General features: G+C 37.9%; 2 protein-coding genes across 2 annotated transcripts in view; both read right to left on the reverse strand.

Moving 5' to 3' along the window:
* Positions 1-281: 281 nt before the first annotated feature.
* On the reverse strand, positions 282-3,533 carry LOC127443719 (transcription elongation factor A N-terminal and central domain-containing protein). The gene has a single exon (XM_051702542.1). It carries the CDS (start codon positions 3,024-3,026, stop codon positions 1,866-1,868), a length of 1,161 nt encoding a protein of 386 aa, XP_051558502.1. The 5' UTR covers positions 3,027-3,533; the 3' UTR covers positions 282-1,865.
* A 748-nt stretch (positions 3,534-4,281) lies between these two features.
* The window catches only part of pwp2h (PWP2 small subunit processome component), a 39,201-nt gene continuing 16,279 nt past the window's right edge, over positions 4,282-27,203 (reverse strand). Inside the window, exons 9-21 of the mRNA XM_051702475.1 lie at positions 25,576-25,646; positions 25,328-25,464; positions 25,099-25,247; positions 22,715-22,862; positions 22,311-22,461; positions 22,025-22,205; positions 15,328-15,475; positions 10,415-10,523; positions 10,188-10,253; positions 9,799-10,017; positions 9,510-9,660; positions 4,952-5,026; positions 4,282-4,789 (exon numbers count right to left, since the gene is read on the reverse strand). Of these exons, the coding sequence (XP_051558435.1) occupies positions 4,615-4,789; positions 4,952-5,026; positions 9,510-9,660; positions 9,799-10,017; positions 10,188-10,253; positions 10,415-10,523; positions 15,328-15,475; positions 22,025-22,205; positions 22,311-22,461; positions 22,715-22,862; positions 25,099-25,247; positions 25,328-25,464; positions 25,576-25,646 (1,780 nt within the window). The 3' untranslated portion in view covers positions 4,282-4,614. The remainder of the gene's footprint in view (positions 4,790-4,951; positions 5,027-9,509; positions 9,661-9,798; positions 10,018-10,187; positions 10,254-10,414; positions 10,524-15,327; positions 15,476-22,024; positions 22,206-22,310; positions 22,462-22,714; positions 22,863-25,098; positions 25,248-25,327; positions 25,465-25,575; positions 25,647-27,203) is intronic.

Consider the following 27,203-nt stretch of genomic DNA (forward strand, 5'->3'; position numbering starts at 1 on the left):
TCTTTGACAACAGTATCAACAAGTCACTAACCAAATACTGCACCTGCTCTAGTTCTACAGCATAAAATCTCTGCTGTCACTTGATCACAAAGTACAATGCAACACTAAATCAACATTCCATTACATCATAATAATGTAATCTCAATTATTACAATTAATGATTAATGTTTGCCTCATGCTAAGTCACTGAATGTTTTAATAAATAGCTACAGTATAAATGCTACAAAGCTCCAAGTTAAATTTCTTTGAATCACTAAACCAAAGAGGTTCAAGATGAGGTTAAATCTTACTATGCAAATAAGTACAAATTTATTTCTCATGTGGACCTTTACATATTCAAGACATGTCTGAATTCATCTAAATCCTTACATGATTTATACAAGTAAACAGCAGAAAACTTAATGTTTTTGTCAGTGCTGTAAATCACGAATATGTGAGGCTCTTTGGACTTAGACATCAGCCTTTGGACTCCATCTTGAACAGATTACCAGCTCACATGCTCTCTGCATGTGGCACACTTTCTGTCACATGTTTGCTGAGCCTAAAGAGCTCTTGAGTTTAGACAGTGCAATAAAAATACTCTAGACACTTTGGTTACAGATTAGCAAAATAAAAGGGAACTGCAACCAACAAATCATGAGCCAGTGTTACTGTTTCTCTATTCATTTAGTAGACAAAGCTATTAATAAAGTAGAGGTTTTCAAACTTTTTTATGCCGAGGACCCATAAAACATACCCATAAAGTTAATAAAATATAAAGGCATGAATGAATGATGTATGAATGAAGACTGTTTATACTGTGCAAGAAAAACAGTAAGCGCAAAAAAAAAAAAATAAATAAAAATAAAAATTCCATAATGCAAAATGTTTTATTGACTAAAGTCAAAAGAAACACAGAAAATATTTTCTTGAAAATAATTCGTTTGTAACAAATTGACCGAGTATCTTTTTTCTACCCACTATGAAAGAATTGATTTAATTGTATAAACCTGAAGCGATACATCTTCAACTTCTGCGACACTAGCGCCATCGAACGGCAAAAATAAGCAGTTTTCAAAACAGCTTTCTGAATACGGCCTTCGTCTTCAGTTGTTTATACAGTCAGATAGGTCCACGCAGGTTGCTCAAAACAAACACAGGAATTTTTATTGCGCCACAGAGACAGTGTTTACAGTTTTCAAGAACATTAACCTGTGAATGGCGTACTTATAATTGTCTCTGCATATTATGCTGGGATAGAAGAAAGTATTTTAATCGAAAAAAATTGCATACTTTCAGCTTTAAAGCTGAAGTACGTAATTTCTGCAACACTAGCGCCACCGAATGGAATTGCAAACATAAACATTGGCTGCATATGAAAATGTAGGCAGCTGACTTGCTGCCTAATGAGATAATGGTTAGCCAACAGTGCTTTTGAATGAATGGATCTCTTAATAAAACTGGTCTCAGAACAGTTTGAAAAGTACCTTATTTTCATCTTACCTCTGTATACAGCCTCGGAAGGCAGCATTTTACAGTTTTCAGACGCAGCTATTTTTTTTTTTCAAAACAGCTTTCTAAATTTTTTATTGCATGAATCACAGATCAGAGACATTTTAACATTACATGGAGTAGCTCTGGCTGACGAATATTATTTTTAAAATTATGATTCATGAAGTTTATGAGCAATGAAAGTGAAATGTATGAGTTTCATAAAGGTATTTTTGCTCCTAAATGTAAACATGCTATGTTATTGCACTATTGTCAGATTATATCTAAATTAAAGGCCACAAGAAAACAACAACTGCAGAAAAAAGGCCAAATAGTACAGTTTAACAACACTAAATTACTTTAATACTTATCAATACCCAGAGTTATGCTTTTGCTCAAAGGCAAACCCAGCTGCTGTGGTACCACTGTTCCCCACAGTTGGCACAGGTCACAAAAGTCATTGCATCATCATCTGCACTAACACTCCGTACCCAGGAGGGCAGAAAGAGCACCCCTTGTGAGATCTGTGTCACCCTGCAGTCCAAAGCTTCACAGCGCCTGCAGCGAACTTTATGAGTTGGTGTCCCTTCCACGGTATGTGGTAACTGATGCTCACTAATGCCCAAAGTGGTGTAACCCTTCCTGAGCTGTCGGAGTTCCTCCCCTGCCATCTCTTCTGTAGACATCCTTGCAAACACATCTGGAGTCAGGTTTCCTGATATAAGGCCTTGGCGCAGGTGAGGGTTCTTTGGGTTCCTTAGGTTGGCCACTTTGCTCCTAAGGCAGGACTTGTACTTGGGCTGGTTTCGTCCATGAATGGTATAAACACATGTTTCAATTTCCAGAGCAAGGGCTGTGAGCTTATCTGTCTGATATGAGTCGATTTGCTGATTTGGGGTAAGAGCCTGGAGAATCAACAGGACAAATTTGGATCTTAGGTCCATTGGGTCAGAAGAAGTGCTGGGCTGATTTGTGTTTTGTGGAAGTGAGGATAGAAAATCTTCATCTTTATCTGCTCTATGTGACACTGTGTCTGAAGTGAAGCTCTCTCCTTCACATTGAAGCTCAACAGATTCCCCAGGTTCCTTTTCTGAACAACGCTTTTCAGAAGGCAGATGAACTGAGCATAGACTAATGTCACTTATGTCCTGGTTTACAGTGTTGCATGTAAAGATTCGTTTTTCTTTCACCTTTTGATTCAAATGCTGCACTCCATTGGTTACAGGTGGGGTTTCCGAGTGAACATCACTATTAGGCAGTTTGTGTGTCTCAGGTCCTTTGTTCTCCCCCGAGCCCTTATTATTTTTTATCGCATGTGAACTGTACAACTTCTTCCATTTTGACAGCAAGCCCTTTGCGAATTTTTTAACACTCACAACTGGACAGAACTTAAGCAGCTTATAAAGGACATAAACAATGTCTGTAGTCTGTAACTGCTCTAAGGTGACAGTAGTGTTGTTCAGATCTGTCAATAAGTAAATTATATCTTCATAGCTGCCATCCTTGTGCAACTTCTCTATTTGTGTAGCATAATTAATTATTTCTTTAGAATTCATGGGCTCTTCTAAATAAAATTAACGTTTGGAAGAAACGTTTAAGAGTTAAATCGATCCTTTATTATCCTCTCAATGCGAAAAAACAAAACAAAAAACATGCGTTTATAAAATGTGAACTGCTGAAAAATATCACTAGAAAAAAAGCATTGTCTAAATTGAAGAGTAAAGCAAAAAGCGAACGTATTTACCTTAAAACAATGCCTATATTTTGGTAAAACATTTGATTTAGCAGTAGGCCTTACGGATATTGCACACACCTTCCGCCATGTCTGTTGTTTTCAAAATCTTACGTGTAGAGGGCGTAGTTGCTCAATTAAATTACACACAACATATTAACCTGGAGGAACACATTAAAATAGGGTGACCATACGTCCTCTTTTTCGGACAATTAAAAAGCGTCCGGCCGGGACTTCTAAATTTGCGAAAATGTCCGGGATTCGGCTTTAGTTGAATTATGATGTGCATCTGGTCTAATACTTCATTGTGCGCGCGCACGTATTTGTATTGCTTTAACCCCTCTTTGTAAGTCCCGCCTTCTCGCACACCGATTGGCCAATTATAAGAGGCTTGCAGCAACTATTGGCCAAATTCTTGCCTGCCAATCTCTCCACGAACGCGCGAAGCGCTGTTGTGTTCGGCATCAAACAGTTGCTTGACAGTATCAGCAAATGCCAGCTGAGTGGAAACAATGGCCAAATTTAAGTGCAAATTTACAGAAGATTTGCACAAAAAATTCCCATGCTTTCGTCCAGGTCGAGTTCCGTGGGAAGCAGAATGTATGACATGTAAAGCTGACACTTATATGTCAGTTGCTAATAAAGGTGCAAGTGATTTAGAAGCACACATTAGCTCTACAAAGCATAAAGGGTCAGCAAAAGGTGAAAGTTCATCAGGTAAATTAACGGACTACTTACTACCAGGTAAAATTATCACATTGCTTCATTTTCCATGGCCATTCAAAATAATAGTAATAGTAAATGAAGGTACACTCAAGGCATCAAATATTTTAATACATGGACATTCAAAAGAATGTTGGAAATTTGTATTTATTTATATATATTTATGTTATGCTAATAGAGTGTCTTTTTCACTGTATTAAAGTTTGCATTCATAGTAACATTGTTTTGAACCCTGTTATTCCACCCCACCCAAATCCCCCCCCACCCTGACGGGGAAAAAAAGGTGTTATCTTTTTGGAAATCCAGAATATGGTCACCCTACATAAAAATATTGATGTGAATAAAACAAAAACATATTAGAAACCATCAATTTCTTTATTTAAATCAACATTTTCACCACAATTAGACAAAACATTTTCATCACACAAGAATAAAATTTTTAACAATAGTTAATAATTATCAATAGTTATATACGTCCATATGTAAAATGCATCAGGCGTGTTCTTACAGGCGTGTAGGTGCTCTCTGTCCATGTTTACACTGAAAGAATGCACCTGAACAAGAAAACAACAGAACAAAACTCAAACTTGTCCAGCACTAAAGCCCTGGCTCTGTCTGTGCACGGTGCTTTCCATTTCTTCTGAAGACCTGCTGGCTCCATTTTATTTTAACTGGTCATGACCTACATTTCATTTTTCCACCATTACAGGCTCACTCATCAGGTCTTCCTCTTCACCCTCTGAGTCCATTTCCTCCGACCCCTCCTGTTCTTCATCACTGATGGACTCTGCTGCTGTTCTCTTCATCCCTTTCTGTTTGGACAGAGCGTCGGCATAGCGAATGTTGTAAATGTTCCAGTCACAACTGTGAAGAAAACAAAAGTGTTTAATGCTGATGAGTGATTAATAAATAGCCTGAACCAAATTCAAACTTGAGCAAAGTCAAAATACTGAGGAAACCCCATTGATAAGAATTCTATAACAGATAAATTTTTTTGTGGTAAATATTAGATATGGTCAAGCTTACAGTTTGGACAGATCATCATGGTGTCTTTGAATGCTCTTTAGCAGCTGCTTTACAGTAGGCAGTACAGTTCCAGATCTGGAAACAAGACATATATTTGAACAGTCTTAACTGTGTGTGGACATAATCTGTTGACATGCGTTTGAAGATAAGGATTGCAAAATAATATAAGACATTTATAAATTCAAAACTTCTGAGCTCATTCTGAAAAGCCCCTGTCACTAGCTGAGTTTCCATCTATGTATTTTTATGTGAATTTTGGAATAATTGCATAAAAACCATAAACGCTAGCTTGAGGTGGATACGTTTTTTTTATCCAATACAAAGACATGCGCATAAACTATGATGGAAACAAACTTACCAAATATACTCTTATAGAATTTATGAAGGAATATAAATTTGCATAAAAAAAAAAAAAAAAAGTTACTTTGCTTCAACAAGCTATGTGAACATATAAATCACTTGGAGAATGACATCACATACCATCTCATATGTTGCTCTGGTCATTCTGATATGCAGGAGCCAAAGCCTTTCATCAAAATGACTGGCTAGAGTTGACCCTTCGATAAGCCCTACCTTTGAAGCGTTTCGGACCAGTCCTATCTTAGCAACTATTGCCGTCCTCTATTTCTCTGACAATCATTTGCGTTTTTCCAACGAGAGTCTATGGGAGTAATGTGTGTTTGACATGGGTGTCACTTTGTTTTTAAAAGTGGTGAGATGGGGGGGTTTGATGAAAATGTCACAGTGGCGAAACTCAAATATTATTTAATTTTATATGCAATTTTCTAAAGCCTCTGCATCATTAACAAAATGTTGCTGATAATCCTGTTGTATGCAATGTACTACTGTAGATGTCTACTGCCACATATTGTTTCCAAATAGAAGTATTTTTTTGTATTAAAAAATGTCCGCCTTTGTATTACGAAGCACACGTCTTTTTGATGTGAAATCTTTGCTGATTTTAATAAAGTAAAAGTGACAATAACGATTATATTGTTACTGATATTTTAAAATGAGTATTTGCTGAATATAAGCAACTTGTGCTTGGTTAAAATGTTGTAATTATTTTAATGAAATAGCACGTCAAAATCCATCTATCAAATATGATACAACATGCTTTTGAAGTACAGTATATCTCTCATTCACCATTACATACATGCCCACCAAAAAAAAACACACAACTCATAGCTTTGTTTGAATTAATATGTATTTTATATATCAAGCCTGCTCTGTCATTATAAAGATCTCATTGTTTAACATTACAAGCTATTTTGATGCCAGCTTACTATAACCTCTATACCTCTCTTACTATAAGTTTTACAATTTACCTTTTTAAATGTCAATATAGTGTTTGGTGCATAAAATACATATAATTTTTATTTTATTTTTAATATATACAGTATACACTCACTGAGCACTTTATAAGGAACACTATGGTCCTAATAAAGTTTATGACGAGGTTGTTCTGCTGTTGTAGCCCATCCGCCTCTAGGTTCGACGTGTTGTGCATTCTGAGATGCTATTCTGCTCACTACGAGTGGTTATCTGAGTTACCGTAGCCTTTCTATTAGCTTGAACCAGTCTGGCCATTCTCTGTTGGCCTCTTTTATCAACAAGGTATTTCTGTATGCAGAACTGCCACTCACTGGATGTTTTTTTGTTTTTGGCACCATTCTGAGTAAACTCCGGAGACTGTTGTGCATGAAAATCCCAGGAGATCAACAGTTACAGTTACAATCATGCCACAGTCGAAATCACTGAGATAACATTTTTTCCCCCATTCTGATGGTTGATGTGAACATTAGCTTAAGCTCCAGTCACACGATTGGCTGATTAGATAAGTATGAATAAGTAGGTGTAGAGCTGTTCCTAATAAAGTGCTCAGTGAATGTATATATTATTCATATTGTACTTTATGTGCTGAATTGTAATGTCATACATTTCTATAGAGCAAGGGGAGGTAGTTGTCATTGCCAAACTCCCAAATATTTGGTATCTCTGTTTTGCCCAGGGTGTCCTCCGATAATACTGCAAGATTTACTACTGTGGCATGTATGGGCTAAGAAAAACGATGAATTGCTGGGTTTCAGGAGGATAATGACCTTTACTTGATCCATTCATCCAACACTAAGTACAGAGATTTTGTTAGTCAGTGAATAAATCCACTGATTAGCATAATTTCAGCCAGAATGACCGCTTGGTCTCATGGTAAGGTTTTTGCCTCTAGTACAAGGAGTTCCGGATTCTAATCCACCCCAATATATTTTGATAAACGAAGTTTGGATCTGTACAGTGGATGTACATCAACACCACTGCTCATAACCTCTATTAACACATCAATATGATGCTGTGAACTCTATTTACTAATCGCTTATACTAAGACCTAAATCAATACATACAGTGCATTCAGAAAGTATTCAGACCCCTTCATTTCACATTGTGTTATGTTGCAGCCTTATGATAAAATGCTTTAAATTATACTTTTTTTTTTTCCCCACATCAATCTACACTCCATACCCCCATAATGACAAAGCAAAAACCAGATTTTTGATAACTGCAAATTTATTAAAAAGTAAAAACTGAAATTATCACATTGACAAGTATTCAGACCCTTAACTCAGTACTTAGTTGAAGCACCTTTGGCAGTGATTACAGCCTCAAGTCTTTTTGGGTATCATGCTACAAGCTTTGCACACCTGGATTTGGGGATTTCTGCCATTCTTCTCTGCAGATCCTCTCAAGCTCTGTCAGGTTGGATGAGGACCATCGGTGGACAGCCATTTTCAGGTCTCTCCAGATATGTTCGATTGGGTTCAAGTCTGGGCTCTGGCTGGACCACTAAATGACATTCACAGAGTTGTTCCAAAGCCACTCTTGCGTTGTCTTGGCTGTGTGCTTACGGTCATTGTCCTGTTGGAAGGTGAACCTTCGGCCTAGTCTGAGGTCCTGAGCGCTCTTGACCAGGTTTTCATTAAGGATATCTCTGTATTGTTCTGCGTTCAGCTTTCCTTCATCCTTGACAAGTCCTGCAGTCCCTGCCACTGAAAAACACCCCCACAGCATGATGCTACCACCACCATGCTTCACCGTTGGGATGGTATTGCAAAAGGTGATGAGCAGTGGCTGGTTTCCTCCAGATATGATGCTTGGAATTTAGGCCAAACAGTTCAATCTTCGTTTCATCAGACCAGAGAATCTTGTTTCTCACAGTCTGAGAGTCCTTTAGCTGATTTTTTGTGTCTTGCACTCAGGAGGGAATTCCGTCTGGCCACTCTGCCATAAAGCCCAGATTGGTGGAGTGTTGCGGTGATGGTTGTCCTTCTGCAAGATTCTCCAATCTCCACACATGATCTCTGGAGCTCAACCAGAGTGACTATCGGGTTCTTGGTCAACTCTCTTCTGGTTGTTCCAAACTTCTTCTATTTAAGAATTATGGAGGCCACTGTGCTCTTGGGAACCTTCAATGTAGCCAAAACATTTTTGTAGCCTTCCCCAGATCTGTGCCTCGACACAATCCCGTCTCTGAGCTCTGCAGGCAGTTCCTTTGACCTCATGGCTTGGTTTTTGCTCTGATATGCATTTTCAGCCGTGAGACCTTATATATACAGGTGTGTACCTTTCCATATCATGTCCAGTCAATTGAATTTTAATTGAGTGGACTCCAAAGTGTAGAAACATCTCAAAGATGATCTAGAGAAATGGGATGCACCTGAGCCAAATTTCAAATGTCACAGCAAAGGGTCTGAATACTTATGTTAATGTGATTTCAGTGTTTTTTTAAATATTTTTTTTATATATAAATTAGCAAAGTTATAAAAAATCTGGTTTTTGCTTTGTCATTATAGGGTATGGAGTGTAGACTGATGTGAAAAGATAATTTAAAGCATTTTAGCATAAGGCTGCAACATAACACAATGTGAAAAAAATTAAGGGGTCTGAATACTTCTGAATGTTCTGTAAATTAATGAAAGATATTGGCTTTAATTTACCTTGGAGCAAATGTAGGTATCCTTGCTGATGTTATACATGTTCATTTGGGAAGGAGGGCTGACAAATTAATCCACAGCATGCTCTACTCAAGATTTAAAGATGTGAAAAAAGAAAGAAAAACATGGTGTATCCTCTCTGGGTGCCTCATGTCATGATTACAAGTGACCCAGAACAATGTTTTAAATTTTTTATGATTTCTTTAAAATTCTACGTAAAACTACTTTAACACACGTTACTCCCGTAGACTCTCATTTGAAAAAAGCAAACGCATGTCAGAGAAATGACGGACGGCAGCAGTTGCCTAGACAGGATTGGTCAGAAACGCTTTTAAGGCAGGGCTTAGCAAAGGGTTAATTATCTCCCAGAACATGCTTTCGTTCACAGATACAAGGTATCTACTGCTGATCAAAAGCAAAATTTAGGTTCCTGAGAGTGTTTTGTCTGCGTGCTGTAAACCGAGTTATTCATTACATTGAATGGAAACGCTGCTTTATTTACAAACTGTTTTTGCAATATTCCGATTTTTTGCAATTAAATTCACAACTTGGATGGAAAAATGACTACAGACCGATTCTTGAGCTTTTGTCCATGTAATGTGAGCAGACACTGAGACCAGGTGAGATAGAACTGCAGATGGTTAGACCTTTCCAATGTTGAGGCCACAAAGTCCAGAAGCTTATCCACATACACATCTGGCAGTGAGCTGCATACCACTGGAACTGAAGCATCAAATAATGACTTGTGAACTAAATTCTTCTGAACAAATTTTAAAAACAATTACACTTAAAATCAAGAAAATTTTGGATACAGCAAGAAATCACAATAGACTTTTTGGACAATTTCAAGAGGGCACGCACTTTGGTCATAAGGCACTGCCTCCAGAACCTCTCTTATGAGTGATGTTTCATTCAGACGAAAAGACAGCAAAATGGCCGCTGCCCACTCTTTCTTCTTCACCTGCTGCCGTATGCTTGTTGGGGTGACATCCATGTCCAGATCATAGGGGTCAAACACAAGTGAAGCATCCAGAGAATAGATCAGCAAACCTTCAGTGGAGGCTGCCGCCCAACTGCGCCCTAAAGAGAAAAGAATGCCAAAACTGAATCATTCAGTTTGTTTTTCAATAAAACAGTATAGGAATACACTGTGCAGTATGGTTAAATATACTGAAATGAGTGCTAGGGTGTGCATTTCTCATATCTTTCAGGAACATGTATGTTTTGTTCTATATAGACAAAAACTATACCAGTAGGTGAGAAACGGAGAGAGCTGACACGGATCTCTGGTTTAAAATGCCGGGAGCTCATATCACCTGTGAGATGAGGAGCATAAGACAAGAGAAAGATGCATGCACAATCTAATAATAACATTCAAAGAAAGCAGACAACAACTCTCAGAGTATAAAGTGCAGGGTAATGATTGGCAGCTGAACTGATTGGCAGGTTTATTGATAAATGGTATGTGTGGGCTCACCTCTCTTGACTCCAGGAAGACTGAGCTCCACTCCATCTCCATCTCCTGTTCCCTCATCCAAAATAGATAGACTCCCAAACTCTGTCATCTTACGCCTGTCCAGAAACTCCTGAAAAAATATATCGAAATAGATGTAGTTTAGACCTAGTGTGAAATAATTGTGAAGAGCTAAGTGTATTTCAGTCATGAAAACTCTCAGAAAGATTTATCATGTTAATGTGGGTATGACACATTGACAGGATATTGGTCTTAGCAGACTAGATCTGCTACGCTGCTGCTGCAGAGCAAGTACGGAGACTTGCTACAGCTAGAACATACACAGACATACTGATTTAACCATTTGGACATGCTGCTGCAGTTGCACAACTGAAAAATACAAGACATGCTGCACAACTAGACAAATAAAATCACCCATAAGGTGCAGAAATGCACAAAACACAACCCCCCACAAAAGCAGATCTACCGCCAAGACTTGTGTACGGCTGCTGCTCCAAAAAGCCATGTGCACAGGGAGTACGCTAGCTAGGTGTGCCTTGGTCTGCATGACCAAATATTTAATCTAATGGCCTAAGATAACGATGTGTACCAGTGCCTAATTTGGCTATGTCTTTAACTTGGTAAAGACGCGCTTCTGTGTGTCATGGCCAAAAGTAGACCTTAACGTGCAAGCTAAGACAAAACTCTCGCAGCACACTGCAGTGAAACCAGCTTACTTGCAAACTGAGCAAATTTAAATGTTAGGCAAAGAGACAGTGTGCAAGTTGATTGGCTACCTGATTACATGTCAAAGAATCAATCAGCTTCAGGGATATCATAAAATATGGATTTATTTTATCAATAAATGTTTGAAGCATCGATATATTAACATCAGAGAACATTTAAATTAGAAGCCTAAATTGTGTGCTCAGTCAGATGTAATAGCTTTGGGAGACCACAAGGGGGTGACATAACATTTACTGAAGCTGGTCGTGGCATGGACAAGGCACAGAGGTGAGCTCTGCGACGCAGCAGAATGTTTAACAGCCTCTGGGGATGGCGAGTCCACGGTGTCTGCGTACGTACCTTCATAGAATTTTTTTTTTTTAATTTTAGAACACACCATGTCATCCACCAGACGCATCCGGTGCGTGACCCACTTTAATTAACCCTGCCACTCACACTACCACTGTTGTGTTGAGAAATATATTTGAAGAGACAAAGACTACTGTGCAACAAGCAGCCCTATTTATGTCTGGGGAAAAAAATCCCGATATACTGTATTTCGATAATCATCTGGAAAATCATCCGATTATCGATATGTGAAAACAGCATCGATCCCAAGCCTAATGAGCTTACATCATGTGAGCTGATTGGATTGACATATCACATGTGAGCGAGCTGATTGGCTAACAACTTCAAAGAACCTATCAGGTTGCGCTATTCAGTTTCATGCCTGAGGTTCGTCCTAAAGGGATAGTTCACACAAAAATGAAAATTAATCATTTACTCAACCTCATGCCATCTTACATGTGTATGACTTTCTCTCTTCTGCAGAACACAAAGATTTTTAGAAGAATCTCTCAGCTCTGTAGGTCCATACAATGCAAGTAAATGGTGGCCAAACCTTTGAAGCTCCAAAAAGGAGATAAAGTCAGCATAAAAGTAATCCATACGACTCCAGTGGTTTAATCAATATCTTCTGAAGCGATCCAGTTGTTTTTGGTGAGAACAGACCAAAACATAACTCCTTTTTCACTGTACAGCTGAAATATTCTTCTAAAAATCTTTGAGTTCTGCTGAAGAAATAAAGGTCACACATACACTATATTGCCAAAAGTATTCGCTCACCCATCCAAATAATTGAATTCAGGTGTTCCAATCACTTCCATGGCCACAGGTGTATAAAATGAAGCACCTAGGCATGCAGACTGCTTCTACAAACATTTGTGAAAGAATGGGCCGCTCTCAGGAGCTCAGTGAATTCCAGCGTGGTACTGTGATAGGATGCCACCTGTGCAACAAGTCCAGTCGTGAAATTTCCTCGCTACTAAATATTCCACAGTCAACTGTCAGTGGTATTATAACAAAGTGGAAGCGATTGGGAATGACAGCAACTCAGCCACGAAGTGGTAGGCCACGTAAAATGACAGAGCGGGGTCAGCGGATGCTGAGGCGCAGAGGTCGCCAACTTCAATCGCTACAGACCTCCAAAGTTCATGTGGCCTTCAGATTAGCTCAAGAACAGTGCGGAGAGAGCTTCATGGAATGGGTTTCCATGGCCGAGCAGCTGCATCCAAGTCATACATCACCAACTGCAATGCAAAGCGTCGGATGCAGTGGTGTAAAGCACGCCGTCACTGGACTCTAGAGCAGTGGAGATGCGTTCTCTGGAGTGACAAATTACGCTTCTCCATCTGGCAATCTGATGGACGAGTCTGGGTTTGGCGGTTGCCAGGAGAACGGTACTTGTCTGACAGCATTGTGCCAACTGTGAAGTTTGGTGGAGGGGGGATTATGGTGTGGGGTTGTTTTTCAGGAGCTGGGCTTGGCCCCTTAGTTCCAGTGAAAGGAACTCTGAATGCTTCAGCATACCAAGAGATTTTGGACAATTCCATGCTCCCAACTTTGTGGGAACAGTTTGGGGCTGGCCCCTTCCTGTTCCAACATGACTGCGCACCAGTGCACAAGCAAGGTCCATAAAGACATGGATGAGCGAGTTTGGTGTGGAAGAACTTGACTGGCCTGCACAGAGTCCTGACCTCAACCCGATAGAGCACCTTTGGGATGAATTAGAGCGAAGACTGCGAGCCAGGCCTTCTCGTCCAACATCAGTGTCTGACCTCACAAATGCGCTCTGGATGAATGGTCAAAAATTCCCATAAACACACTCCTAAACCTTGTGGAAAGCCTTCCCAGAAGAGTTGAAGCTGTTATAGCTGCAAAGGGTGGGCCGACATCATATTAAACCCTATGGATTAAGAATGGGATGTCACTTAAGTTCATACGCGTCTAAAGTCAGATGAGCGAATACTTTTGGCAATATAGTGCATCTTAGATGGCATGAGGGCCAGTAAATGAGAGAATTTTCATTTTTGGGTGAACTAACCCTGTATGGTTACAATTTAATTACAAGTATGTAAAAGCTAGGAAACTAAATAAGCAATCGAATTACACCAATTCAATATGCGTTAAACAAAATCCTCTTGATATGATAAAAATGAGTTATGTGGTTCTTTAACACTGAGCTCAGATGGGACCGCCGGCAGGGCCGGGAACGCCAATAATTGTCAAAATATTAGTAACTACAGATTTGACCAATACAAAATATAGTTAAAGTCAGAAGTTCACATACACCTTAGGCAAATACATTTAAACTCAGTTTTTCACAATTCCTGACATTTAATCATAGAAAACATTCCCTGTCTTAGGTCAGTTAGGCTCACTACTTTATTTTAAGAATGTGAAATGTCAGAATAATAGTAGAGAGAATGATTTATTTCAGCTTTTATTTTTTTGTATTTGGCAGCATTGCCTTTAAATTGTTTAACTTGGGTGAAATGTTTTGGGTAGCCTTCCACAAGCTTCTCACAATAAGTTGCTGGAATTTTGGCTCATTCCTCCAGACAGAACTGATGTAACCGAGTCAGGTTTGTAGGCCTCCTTGCTCACACACGCTTTTTCAGTTCTGCCCACAGATTTGCAATTGGATTGAGGTCAGGGCTTTGTGATGGTCAGTCAAATACCTTGACTTTGTTGTCCTTAAGCCATTTTGCCAATACTTTGCTATGCTTGGGGTCACTGTCCATTTGGAAGACCCATTTGCAACCGAGCTTTAACTGCCTGGCTGATGTCTTGAGATATTGCTTCAATATATCCACATAAATTTCCTTCCTCATGATGCCATCTATTTTGTGAAGTGCACCAGTCCTTCCTACAGCAAAGCACCCCCACAACATGATGCTGCCACCCCCATGCTTCACGGTTGGGATGGTGTTCTTCAGCTTGCAAGCCTCACCCCTTTTCCTCCAAACATAACAATGGTCATTATGGCCAAACAGTTACATTTTTGTTTCATATGACCAGAGACATTTCTCCAAAAAGGAAGATCTTTGTTTCCATGTGCACTTGCAAACTGTAGTCTGGCTATTTTATGGTGGTTTTGGAGCAGTGGCTTCTTCCTTGCTGAGCAGTCTTTCAGGTTATGTCGATATAGGACTTGTTTTAATGTGGATATAGATACTTGTCTACCTGTTTAATCCTGCATCTTCACAAGATCCTTTGCTGTTGTTCTGGGATTGTATTTGCACTTTTCGCGGCAAACTACTTTCATCTCTAGGAAACAAAATGCGTCTCCTTCCTGAGCGGTATGATGGCTGCATGGTTCCATGGTGTTTATACTTGCATACTATTGTTTGTACAGATGAACTTGGTACCTTCAGGCATTTGGAAATTGCTCCCAAGAATGAACCAGACTTGTGGAGGTCCACAATTTATTTTCTGAGGTCTTGGCTGATTTCTTTTGATTTTCCCATGATGTCAAGCAAAGGGGCACTGATTTTGAAGGTAGGCCTTAAAATACATCCACAAGTACACCTCCAATTGACTCCAATTCGCCTATCAGAAGCTATCAGATGAATTTTCCAAGCTGCTTAAAGGCACAGTTAAACTTAGTGTATGTAAACTTCTGATCCACTGGAATTGTGATAGTCAATTAAATGTGAAACAATCTGTCTGTAAACAATTGTTGGAAAGAATACTCGTGTCATGCACAAAGTAGATGTCCTAAACGACTTGCCAAATCTATAGTTTGCTAATATGAAATCTGTGGAGTGGTTAATTTAAATAGGTTTAATGACTTCAACCTAAGTGTATGTAAACTTTGACTTCAACTGTATGTTTCTATATCGGAGATGAGAATGCAAACAAGTCTGTACCTCCATAGCGTCCAAAGAGAGATTGCAGGAGATCTCAAACTTCTTCATCAGGACCTGTTCCTTGATGTTATAAATGCACACAAACTTTGACTGGCCACCTGCAAGGATCGATTCACCATCCGCCGAGTAACACAATGATGTGAAGGACCTAAAAACCAGTTTAAAGATGCTTTTGATTAATGCTTTGCTTTATGTACACCTAGGTCCAGCAAGGCATAACAGGTTGATCAGGGGTGGGTATCCCTAGGTACCTCGCAGTTCGATTCAGTATAAATTCAGGGAGTCACAACACAATTTCGAAACCATTCTTGCTGCATCTCAATTTTTTAACGACAGCGGTGGGGTGGAAATATTTTGTGAGTTAAATGATTCACCCAAAAATGAAAATTCTATCATCATTTACTCACCCTCATGCCATCCCAAACTTGTATGCCTTTTTACTGCAGAACACAAGTAAAGATTTTTTTGAAGAATGTATGAGGAGTTTTTGTCCATATAACAAGTCAATAGGGTCCAAAATTTCCAAGCTCCAAAAATGACAAAGGCAGCATAAAAGTAATCCATATGACTCGAGTGGTCTAATCCATGTCTTCTGAAGTGATATGATCCCTTTGGGTGAGAAAAAGTCCTTATTCTCTATAAATCTTGTCATCATGCCAAATTTACACACAGTGCTAGCTTCAAGAGGGAAATGCTTTTCTCATGAACATGCCAAGAACACTGCGGATGTCTAGATTTATAGCAAATAAGGACTTAAATTTTGGTCTGTTTCTCACCCAAAGTGATCGTATTTCTTCAAAAGACATGGATTAAACCACTCGAGACATATGGACTACTTTTATGCTGCCTTAATGTCCTTTTTGGAGCTTCAAAGTTTTGGTCACCATTCACTTGCATTGTATGGATCAATAGAGCTGAGATATTGTATAGTGTTCTGCAGAAGACAGACAGACATGAGGGTGAGAATAGCGTGAAGCCTCCACACACTATGTCTACATGGAAATGCGCTCAACAAGCCACGTGATAAAATGTGTGGATTGACGGTCTCAGACACGGAGGCAACTGAGATTTGTCCTCTGCCACCTGGATTGAGGCCAAATTGGGGAGAAAATAAATAAATAAATAAATATCATGATGTGTCCTAGTGTGATTATTAAACTGTAAAGGCTGCGATTTAATGAAATAAACATACATCACACGTGCTCGTGACAGAGAACAGAGCCCTCATTCATTCTACAGTGTGCAGCACATACATACCACATATTTATTTAACCTTTATGTACTGTTCGGATTTGATCCCCTTTTTCATATATAAAAATGGTGTCCTTAATCGGAGTGGTCTGGGTGCAAGTGACATCTGACACCTGAACTTATATAGTACCATCAGAAAACTCCTTAAAACACATTTTTCTCCGAGGTAGCTGAGACTTGCTGGCGCTCGCTTTCTCCCTCTTTCTCACACGCACGCAAAGGCCGAAAGAGAGTGAAGCAGCATAGGCAGATATACCATGTAAAGATGGTTTAAGCAGAGTTTGTTGCTTATTTTTGTATCTGTCAAAATGAGACAGCATTGAATTATTCGTCAATATTTAAAAATTCTATGAATGATGGATGTCTTAAAAACCTGTACTCATACACGACATGCTGACAAAGTAGCAATATCCGGTGCAATGATCAAAGATGGCTGTCTAGCGCATGTTTACAGAAAAATAACAATTAGAGAACAGCATATACAAATGCAAAAACAGGCATCTTCAATAAAAAATAAAAAAAGTGAGGCATTTTATGTGTGACTGTGAGACATAGGAAATGTATTGTTAACATTTTATAATAACTTTCATGTATAACATTAACAAGCATTATTGTATTATATATTGCTTAACAGATTATTAGTTAAAACTACAGTACATTCAAAAAGTTGTGAAACTTTGATTAATATACTGTATATTTTCATGTATAAACCGATCAGCCACAACATTAAAACAATCTACCTAATATTGTGTAGGTCCACCTCATGCCACCAAAACAGCGCCAACCTGCATCTCAGAATAGCATTCTTAGATGCTATTCTTCTCACCACAATTGTACAGAGCAGTTATCTGAGTTACCGTAGACTTTGTCAGTTCGAACCAGTCTGGCCATTCTCTGTTGACCCCTCTCATCAACAAGCCGTTTCTGCTTGCAGAACTGCCCCTCACAGGATGTTTTTTGTGTTTGGCACCATTCTGAGTAAATTCTAGAGACTACTGTGTGTGAAAAGCCCAGGAGATCAGCAGTTACAGAAATACTCAAACCAGCCCGTCTGGCACCAACAATCATACATGCGATTATCTAATCAGCCAATCATGTGGCAGCAGTGCATAAAACCATACAGATATGGATCAGTAGCTTCAGTTAATGTTTACATCAACCATCAGAATGGGGAAAAAATGTGATCTCAGTGATTTGGAGTGTGGCATGATTGTTGGTGCCATTGTTGGGCTGGTTTGAGTATTTCTGTAACTGCTGATCTCCTGGAATTTTCACACACAACAGTCTCTAGAATTTACTCAGAATGGTGCCAAAAACAAAAAACATCCAGTGAGGGGCAGTTCTGTGGACAGAAATGCCTTGTTGATGAGAGAGGTCAACAGAGAATGGCCAGACTGGTTTGAACTGACAAAGTCTGCGGTAACTCTGATAACTGCTCAGTACAATTTTGGTGAGAAGAATATTATCTCAGAATGCTATTCTGAGATGCGGGTTGGCGCTGTTTTGGCAGCACAAGGGGGACCTAAACAATATTAGGAAGGTGGTTTTAATGTTGTGGCTGAACAGTGTATTTTAATGTTCATGTTAAGAATTATACAATTTTATTTAATGACTAATGAAAGTATAAAGTGTTATCAGTATATTTTTATTTATAAGATGTTCATAAAGGTGATCAGTCATCACTGATTTTGTAGGTTAACTGAAACTGAACTTAAAGGTTTATCAGATGTGTCTAATGTCCTTTGTCATGTATTAAATATATATTTTGTTTCTGAATTCTTTAGTAATTCTTTATACCTGCTTGTGCATATGTTGTGTTATGACATATGAACTGTTAACAGTCTTGGGGAAAAAAAAAAAAAAAAAAAGATACCCGACTGTGCCCCTAAACAAACATTTTAGCGTAGAGCCCGACAGACAGAAATCAATGGAAATTAATGGGTGAGACTACAAAGCCACAATTAGGGTTGCTACCATACCAAAATTTTGGCTTCGGTACGATACCAGCCCTCGTTATCGAAACTAAATCAATACTTAGGCAACACATTAATAGCCTCAGATTACTGATGAAATTACACAGAAAAGGGTCTTGATTAAAAGAAATGGATTCAATGTTTTATGTTTAATAAAAACAGTAATCAAAACAGTATTTAAACAAATGAATACATAAACTTTAAACAAATTAAAATATGAAAATAAAATAAATTTTTGCAATTTTTTGATCAAATAAAATGCTGCACAACAGAGTTTGACAGTATAAACAAAATGACTATAAAACATTAATGATAAAAATCAAATGACCTGTGGCATAAAGGCTGCAACGGCTGAATCACAGCCTGCTGATATTCAGTACACTTGCTTTTGTGATACTGCTTACATATAATAATAATAATAATAATAAAATGATAGTAATACAATTTATTATGTAATTATTGTTATTAGTAGTGTTAATTCTATTACTTTGAATATTAAATTTTTCTATACAGTAGTAATTATTTTCTGTCACAATGTCTTTGGGTACATCTCAATCAGCTCCATATCTCCCGATGTTGTGAATCAGTATATCGTGAACATGAATTCGGGTACTGGCAATTGTGTTCATCCACTGAACATTGGGACACTTATGACTCAATAACCTGCAACACGATAACGAGCTCGCACAATCAAGAGCAGCTGTTATTTATCAGAACCGTCGCTGTTTAAATGACACTATCGTTCATTTTCGTTGAAGATATTCAAACGTATAGCGTTGTTATGAAAGACAAATAACATAAAATAAAGAAAAATATAAAGGAGGGTATTTTAAACCTACTTTTAACAACTCTAATATTTAAAAGATTGTTTCCCTTTCATGGTCATTATGGATAAAAGACATTACAAACAACATCTCTTTTAAAGAGAAAATAAGGCTTTGACAATATATATTTACACTTGTGCTTGTCTTCTAACGACTTCAGAGGACATGGTGACATTTCCGGTGAGGGAAAATAGTGATGGATATGCTCCCTGGTTTTTATGGTGCATTGTGGGATTTTTTTAGGGAGCAAACTGGAAAGATTTTACGATTGAGACAGCCCTTAAAATGGCTGACTCCCTGATCAGTACCCTGACTACTGAAGAAGGGAGCTGACTGACATGCACCCTTTTACACATTCAGTTAAACCAAGTTTATATTTTGGCGGAACTTTTATTTTAACAGAACCTTTGAGTTATTCCTGTGTGTTTTTGATGGTTGTTTTTAATATGCTCCGCATTCCAAATGAAATGCTGAAATACTCGTGACCTGAAATCTCACTGGAGAAGGAATTCATGTAAGTGTTCACAGCTGCTCAAACACTAAACACACTGCATTGAGCATCACGCACTCTGTCTGTCGTATGACCAGGCAGAGAGCACAGCAGCACCTCTCGTTCATTCCTAAGCGCGCAGCGCATGCAGTCTGTATATTATTTAATTAAATGACATCCTTCTGCTGTCCAATGATCACACTTGGCCATCACAAGTTTTGAATTTGATTGTCAAATTAGAACTGATTTAATCTCAAAAATGTAAAATCCCCATAAAATGTTGTTAATAGCACTTTACTGGAGTATGGTACCGAAATTAGCAACAAGATGAAGCCATACCATTCAAAAACATTTTGTATCACAATTTTTTTTAGTACCAGTATACCGCTCAACCATAGCAACAATGCATCAGGTACTGTACGTATACACACACACACACATAAATGCCTGACACAACTTGGGAAGAGTGTACCCTTCCAGACAAAACATTGAATTTTTTTTTTTTTTTTTTTTTTTGGAAACACATTCCGATGTGAAAATTTTCTCTTACAGATTTGAGTTTTTTTTAATGCTATTGAAGATGTTTCCAAAATAAATGGTAGACAAAAAAAAAAAATACTTTTATAAAGTTTTCTCTTTGTAATGCCATGGTCAGGTTTGACTGTATATTGGGCAATACATGTGGAATTTTTGCAAAAACTGAATATTCAGAGCAAGTGATTAAAAAAAAAAAACAATTAGCTAAATAGCTATCCTTCAAAATAATAATTTGCCAGTAGACTGTGGCTATCCGCTTTGTTACAAATCATGGTTTCATGATTCACGTCAAAGCAGCAATGCCAGCTTCGTGCGCCACTTTAAACTCATCATGAACAGCGCCAGCAAACAAAAACATCTCATTCTGCATTTTGGTGAGAGTTAAGATTTGGTGTGCTTCTGTGGTTATTAAAACGTGCCTTACATAGGCATAAAAATACTTGATTTCTATCACAAGTCCCATCTGGGCTTGTTTTGTACATCAAGTACTGTTAAGTGCTCCTTTCTCCATAATTTTATCACTGATAGGGAAGCGCTGTCAGAAATTATTTTATTTACTGAGATAACAACCTCCATGGCTCTCTCATAGGAGAGAGCATAACGTCAACTAGCGTGTTAAGACAGTTCCGCCCATAGAATATCTATGGGATCGCCGCATTATGCCGTTTCATGCTAAGCTTGTAGGCTCTCCTTGGTAGAAGGGCTCTGGCACTGTGGCTTGTGTCAGTGTAATGACTCCGGGCGGACACATTACAAAGGTTCCGCCCTTAAAACCAGTGTTTATGCTGTATTAACGGTAAATGCGTTAATCGCGGTTAAGAAAAATTAACACATTAAACTTTAATTGCATGCGTTAACGCATTAATTCTGACAGCTCTACTAAATATATATCCAAATGTATAACTTGTGAATATCTATGAATTAAATGACAGCATTGAGACACCATTCAACAATGAGGGGACACTGAAGCCACCTATAGACTATACTTCACATTTCTATGAAATTGTCAAAATTATGTCAGGGTTTCCAGCAGATAGCAGCAAACACTCCTAATGTATGACACAGCAGCCTTTTCAAAAATATTCAACTTTGCTTTTTATTTAATTGAAGGTAAAAAATATATATATATTTTTATATTTAAAAAATGTAATGGTGAAATTTGAGCTACGAGTGTTAATCCACTTTGAAAAGAACACAAGGTTTTACCAAATCACAGCCTTTTGCATTTTAATAATCACACTGGGTCATGTAGCGACCTGCTTTTCCGGAGGTGAGAAGCTGTCGCCCAAAAAAAAACACACAAAAAAAAGAAATTTTTTTGGATACATTGCAATTGTGACCCACACAAATATTTAATTAATAATTCAAATTCATAACGTGAATTTAAAAATGATTGACTAATAATTCAGTTTATTGAAAAATTGTTTGAATCGATGACTCCTGATTTATTTTTGGGTTACTTTGGGTAACAAATGTATTTTTAGCAGACATAATGTTGGCAAGCTGGATGAAAAAAAAAAAATCCATTAAGAAGAAAGCCTTTATCATCATCACACATTATACATTTTCATATATACAGTGACATTTCTGTGAATTAAGTGATTTATATTACAAAAACTTACTTTCCCTTGGCAGACTGCTTCGCAGTGATCTTCTCCATTTCTTTGCGTCCCATCTGCAGATCATGGCGGCCAGAGATAGAACTAACCTGTCCTGCAGTCTGAGGGTTCCAGAACGTGATCTCACCATCCAGAGAGGCCACTGCCAACTCCTGACCATCAGGCCTATACGTTACAGCAAGTCCTGAAACACCGCAGATACATTACACCTCTTAATTACACATCCTTTTCTTTCCAAACAACTCGCTCCCTGTATAGTTCTACATAATCTGCCACATTGTGAACTTACCATCAGAGGTGAGCCGCAAGGTTTCCTTGGTCTGCCAGCTGTCCAGCATGTCCCACAGCCGGACAGTTTTGTCCCATGATACACTGGCGAGCACTGACTGGACTGGGCTGAAGCACAAGTTGCTGACAGGACCCTCATGACCGCTGAGCACCTGCTCCAGCAGAGAACAGTTACAAACAACTGCATTACATTTCAACTGACTGTAGCTGGACAACCTGATAGATCTCAGAATTTGAAACAATTATTCTTCAATTTGGTGAAAGCTTATTTTGTATGAAGTTCCTAATTTACATCATGATCCAAACTCTTAAAAAGTTAATCAAGAACTCATCTTCCAAAAGTGCTCCACATGCATATATTACAACATGGAATCAGAAAACTATTTGCTTATTTATTGGTCTGACCTCTAGCAGTCGTCCAGTCTGCATGGACCACAGGAATATTTCAAAAGAGTCCTGGGAACCTGCACACACAAGCTCCCCACTACTGTCCACTGCCAGAGAGGAGAACTGGGCCGGTCGTGGAGATGTCATGGTACGAAAGTTCCGGTACCTGAGAAAACAAGTCACAAAAACTTGTTCCATACCACCTCCACAAAGGCGTACTACAGTAGTCCATGGATATTGTTTACACCAAAGGTTCTCAAACTGATTGGCATGTTGAGTTCCCCCAGCTCGTACACTAGCACTACAGAAAATTACAAAGTCAAAACAATTATAAAAATATACATCTTGCTTTATTTTATTCAAATTTGTAGTTTATTTCTAATTCCTGATTGAATGAATCTGTAAGGCATAGTGCCGATTTCAAATAAGTATTGTCCTTTTTAAGTCGTGGCAAATAGGGTTGGGAACTGAGAACTATTTTTAAAAATAATACCATTGTGATTTTCATAACTTTTGGTTTCAGGGGCATCATGCACCAATTTTTTTTTTTATTTTTTTATTTTTTTTTGAGGGGGCACCATGGTCAGCCACTGCTACCACAGTTTTCTACAGATGCAGACAGAACACAGAACTAAAACACTTTGTGTTTCCTGCAGTGCTATTCAGCAGCAACACTGCCTCTAGAACTGTACATTTCAAGAGTGAGGAAAAAGGCTGGAAAAATCACTCAGTACCCCACTCACCCTGCCCACTACCTTCTGGACGGCAGTACAGAGCACTGAGCACCAGAACCATCAGGCACAGGAACAGTTTTTTCCCTCAGGATATCCATCTCATGAACAGTTAAAATTGCCCCATTGAGCAATAATTATGTGCAATACACAGCTTAGTCTATTTATATTTATCCAATATGCCATAACTCTACTACCATTACATTCCCTTGCTTCAGTATATAACAGATTTATATTTGTATATTGTGTGTGTGTATATATAGATATATATATATATATATATATATATATATATATATATAGATATAGATATATATATATACATACATACATACATACACACTGTATATTGTCCTATTGTGTATTTATATATACACTTTATTTTCTATTCACTTTTTATTTGTATTCAAATATTTATTTATTTTTTTATTATCTCTGTCTTGTATTATCTCTGTGCTGTATTGTTTGTGCACTGGAAGCTCCTGTCACCAAGACAATTCCTTGTATGTGTAAGCATACTTGGCAATAAAGCTGATTCTGATTCTATATTGAATCTACATCGTGACCAGTGTAGACCGATACCAGAACAAACTACTCTACTGAGACGGTTCTTTTGAATCTACAGCGCGAAACAAAGTGCGACCAGTGTAGTCCGATCTTGAATAAATGACTCTTTTAGTGCATAAAAAAAAAAAATACATCGTGACCAGTGTAGTGCAGTTCCAAATCGAATTATACTTATGAGCTGGCTCTTTTTAGTGAATCAAAAACAAATACATCAGTCGGAGTGATTTTATCCTAATTAATCTTACATCCCAGTAATGACTTTCACTATATCCAACTTGAAATGAAACAAGAACCATCTCTGTGTTGTACTTAAGGCTTGTGAGACTTCTATCATGCAGTTCAGTTACTGACTGGATGTTCATATGACAAGTGTAGTTAAAGATAGATATGAGCTTGGTTGTAATCAGTAGAAAGGCTAGTTAGATCAATTATTGATTGCATTTATGCCTCTAAAAAGTCTGTGTAAAGAAATGTATTTTTACAAGAATGTATTAAATGTTTTTCTGATTAATAATATCTGCTTTGTCGAAATCTGAAATTAACTCATCATTTAGCAACAGCTTGCTGAGGGCAGTAAATGCAATAAGAAATGCATGTCTTATTTCAAAATAATTCTTCCTCAAAAGAACTACAAGGATCGATAATGAAACCGTTAAGGAACCGGAATAACTAGGGTGATCGACAAAGGCAAGATATTATTCTGTTTGCCTTCAGAGTTTGTGAGCATCTAGATGCTCTATTCCCTCAAGGCAACATTACAAGCTATCTGCTTTTGACTCATGTTTCTGCATGGCAGAAAGAAAAAGAAAAAAAGCTAAATATTGGTGGTGACTAGGTAGGTGGTACTTGGATGGTCTTATTTGATCAAAGATGGTACTTGGCCTAAAAAGTTTGAGAACCTCAGTTTTACACAATATTACACAATGTAAGTAAGTGTCAAAGGACTTATTTTTGCTAATGTTCTTTTGGCCTACATTACAGATTAAAAAACAAAAGTAAAATAAAATGCTAGCCAAACAATTTTAAAAATTAACATATTTTAGAGGAAGCCCAAGAAACAAGTATTGCCCAACAATATAGTCCAAATTGTTTATCAAGTGATACCTGTGTAAGTCAAATGCTCTAACGGTGCCATCTAGTGAAGCGCTGACCACCACAAAACCACTGGACGAGAAGGCAACATTGGTGACACTGCTGGAGTGTTCGGTGAACGTCACAAAACAGAGGCCACTGTTGGTGTTCCACACTTTAACCTGAAAACCAGCAGTTTAATTTATTCTATGACTCATATTATTTATTTCCCTTGACAAAAACCTAGTTGAAGAGGACTCACCTTCCCATCATCCCCTCCAGTGGCAAGATACTGCCCATCAGGTGAAAAAGCCAAAGAGTTCATGTTGTTAAAGTGTCCTTGCTGTTTGAACACATAGGACTCGCTCTGCCATTCCCAAACCAGCAGCTGACCCAGACCTTCAACACAACACAAATGCAAGCAATGACAGCACAGCATAGCATAGCACCATACTGGAATATTTTAGAGAGGTTGAGCTGCTCAAGGAAAAATCTGGTTAGGGGTATTACCTGAGCAGCCAAAGCCAATCCAGTCACCAGTAGGATTAATAGCGATGGTAGAAATCCTCTGATCTGAAATACTAGATAAGAAATTAGACTGTTTTATAATTCTAGAATTACAACAGATTTTGACCAAATGATCTTTCCAGTCATTTGTGATGACTGGATAATTATTATTTTAATCATTTATATTTTGAAAGATTTGCTAATGAATCATTCAGACTTATTTGTTCATATAACCTGTTCAACCAGGTTATAACAGACTTAACCAGATCAACCGATTGATTGAAAAGAACAGACTCAAAAGATTGACTGCTCACCAAAAATGTTTGAAAGCAAATTTTACTTTAGACAAGAGCAATACTTAGATGATTAAATGTTTTAGAGCAGAGCATACATTCATTGTGGAAATTTCCATTACATTTCCAGTCCTAGACGACACCATTTTAAAATTCCCTGATATTTTCGTGACTGTGGGATCCCTGTAGAGATGAGATTTGTAAGGATTTCAGTTCCGATTCCGCTTAACGATTCCGGTACCTTAAATGACGATTTTAGTACTTTTTAGGTATAAGTATTGAGAAAAAAATGCAATTCTCTTTGCATTTACTGCCTTCCGCAGCCTATTACCAATGATGAGAACAGATTTGACAAAGTGTGTTTACACAGACTTTTTAATAAGGTATACTTTCATTATTTGGTAACACTTTACAATAAGGTTCTATTTGTTAACACTGGGTATCATAAACAATTAATAATATTTTGTACAGATTTATTAATCTTGTTTAATGTTAACCTATGAAAACACAGTTCATAGTAAGTTCAAAATGCACCGACTACGACTTAATTCTAAAAATGTTTTAGTATATGTTGAAATTAACAATAACCTAGATTAATAAGTGCTGTAAAATTACTGATCATTGTTACTTCATGTTAACGAATACAACCTTTTCAATACCATTTAATTACAACTCGTAACTAAAATGAATGAAGTACAACAAAACTGAGTATCTAGTTACATATTGACATTAGGGATGCACCGATCTGATACCTGGATTGGTATCGGCTCCGATACTGAAGCTTTTAGACAGATCAGGTATCGGTTCGACGCGCCCGATCCAAATCCGATACTGTGTGTTAGTCATGTTCGCTACTGTCAAGCACCAAAAATGACATAAGAACCATAAAAACACCATTAAAGCAGTTCATATAACGCTTGTATTTTATTCAAAGCCACTTGAAGACATGCGATAGCTCTGTGAATCACAAAAGGCAGTGTTTAATAAGTAAATATATAGTATGCGCAGCGCCAGCGTGTTAGTGAATGGTGCTGCCCTGCTGACACAAACTCACGCACAGGCTGGTGATGCACTCACGGCTATTTTTAGCCTTCACAGCGGTGCGCAATATTTCAGCGCTACTCAAGAACAGCATCTCAGATGTAGATGCTCAATAGTTAAAATTAACGCATGAGGGTTTAAAAAGTGCACAATAATAATAATATTAATAATGTATTATTATTGTCATCATTAGTATTTGTTTACAATTTATAAAAATATTTTAATTGAATGGGTTCCAAAAAATAACTGTGTGAATGAAGTGGATTTATGTCTTACAACTAAATTGAACAAAAAAGA

This window comes from Myxocyprinus asiaticus, chromosome 7 (assembly GCF_019703515.2).
Source record: "Myxocyprinus asiaticus isolate MX2 ecotype Aquarium Trade chromosome 7, UBuf_Myxa_2, whole genome shotgun sequence".
Lineage (NCBI taxonomy): Eukaryota > Metazoa > Chordata > Actinopteri > Cypriniformes > Catostomidae > Myxocyprinus > Myxocyprinus asiaticus.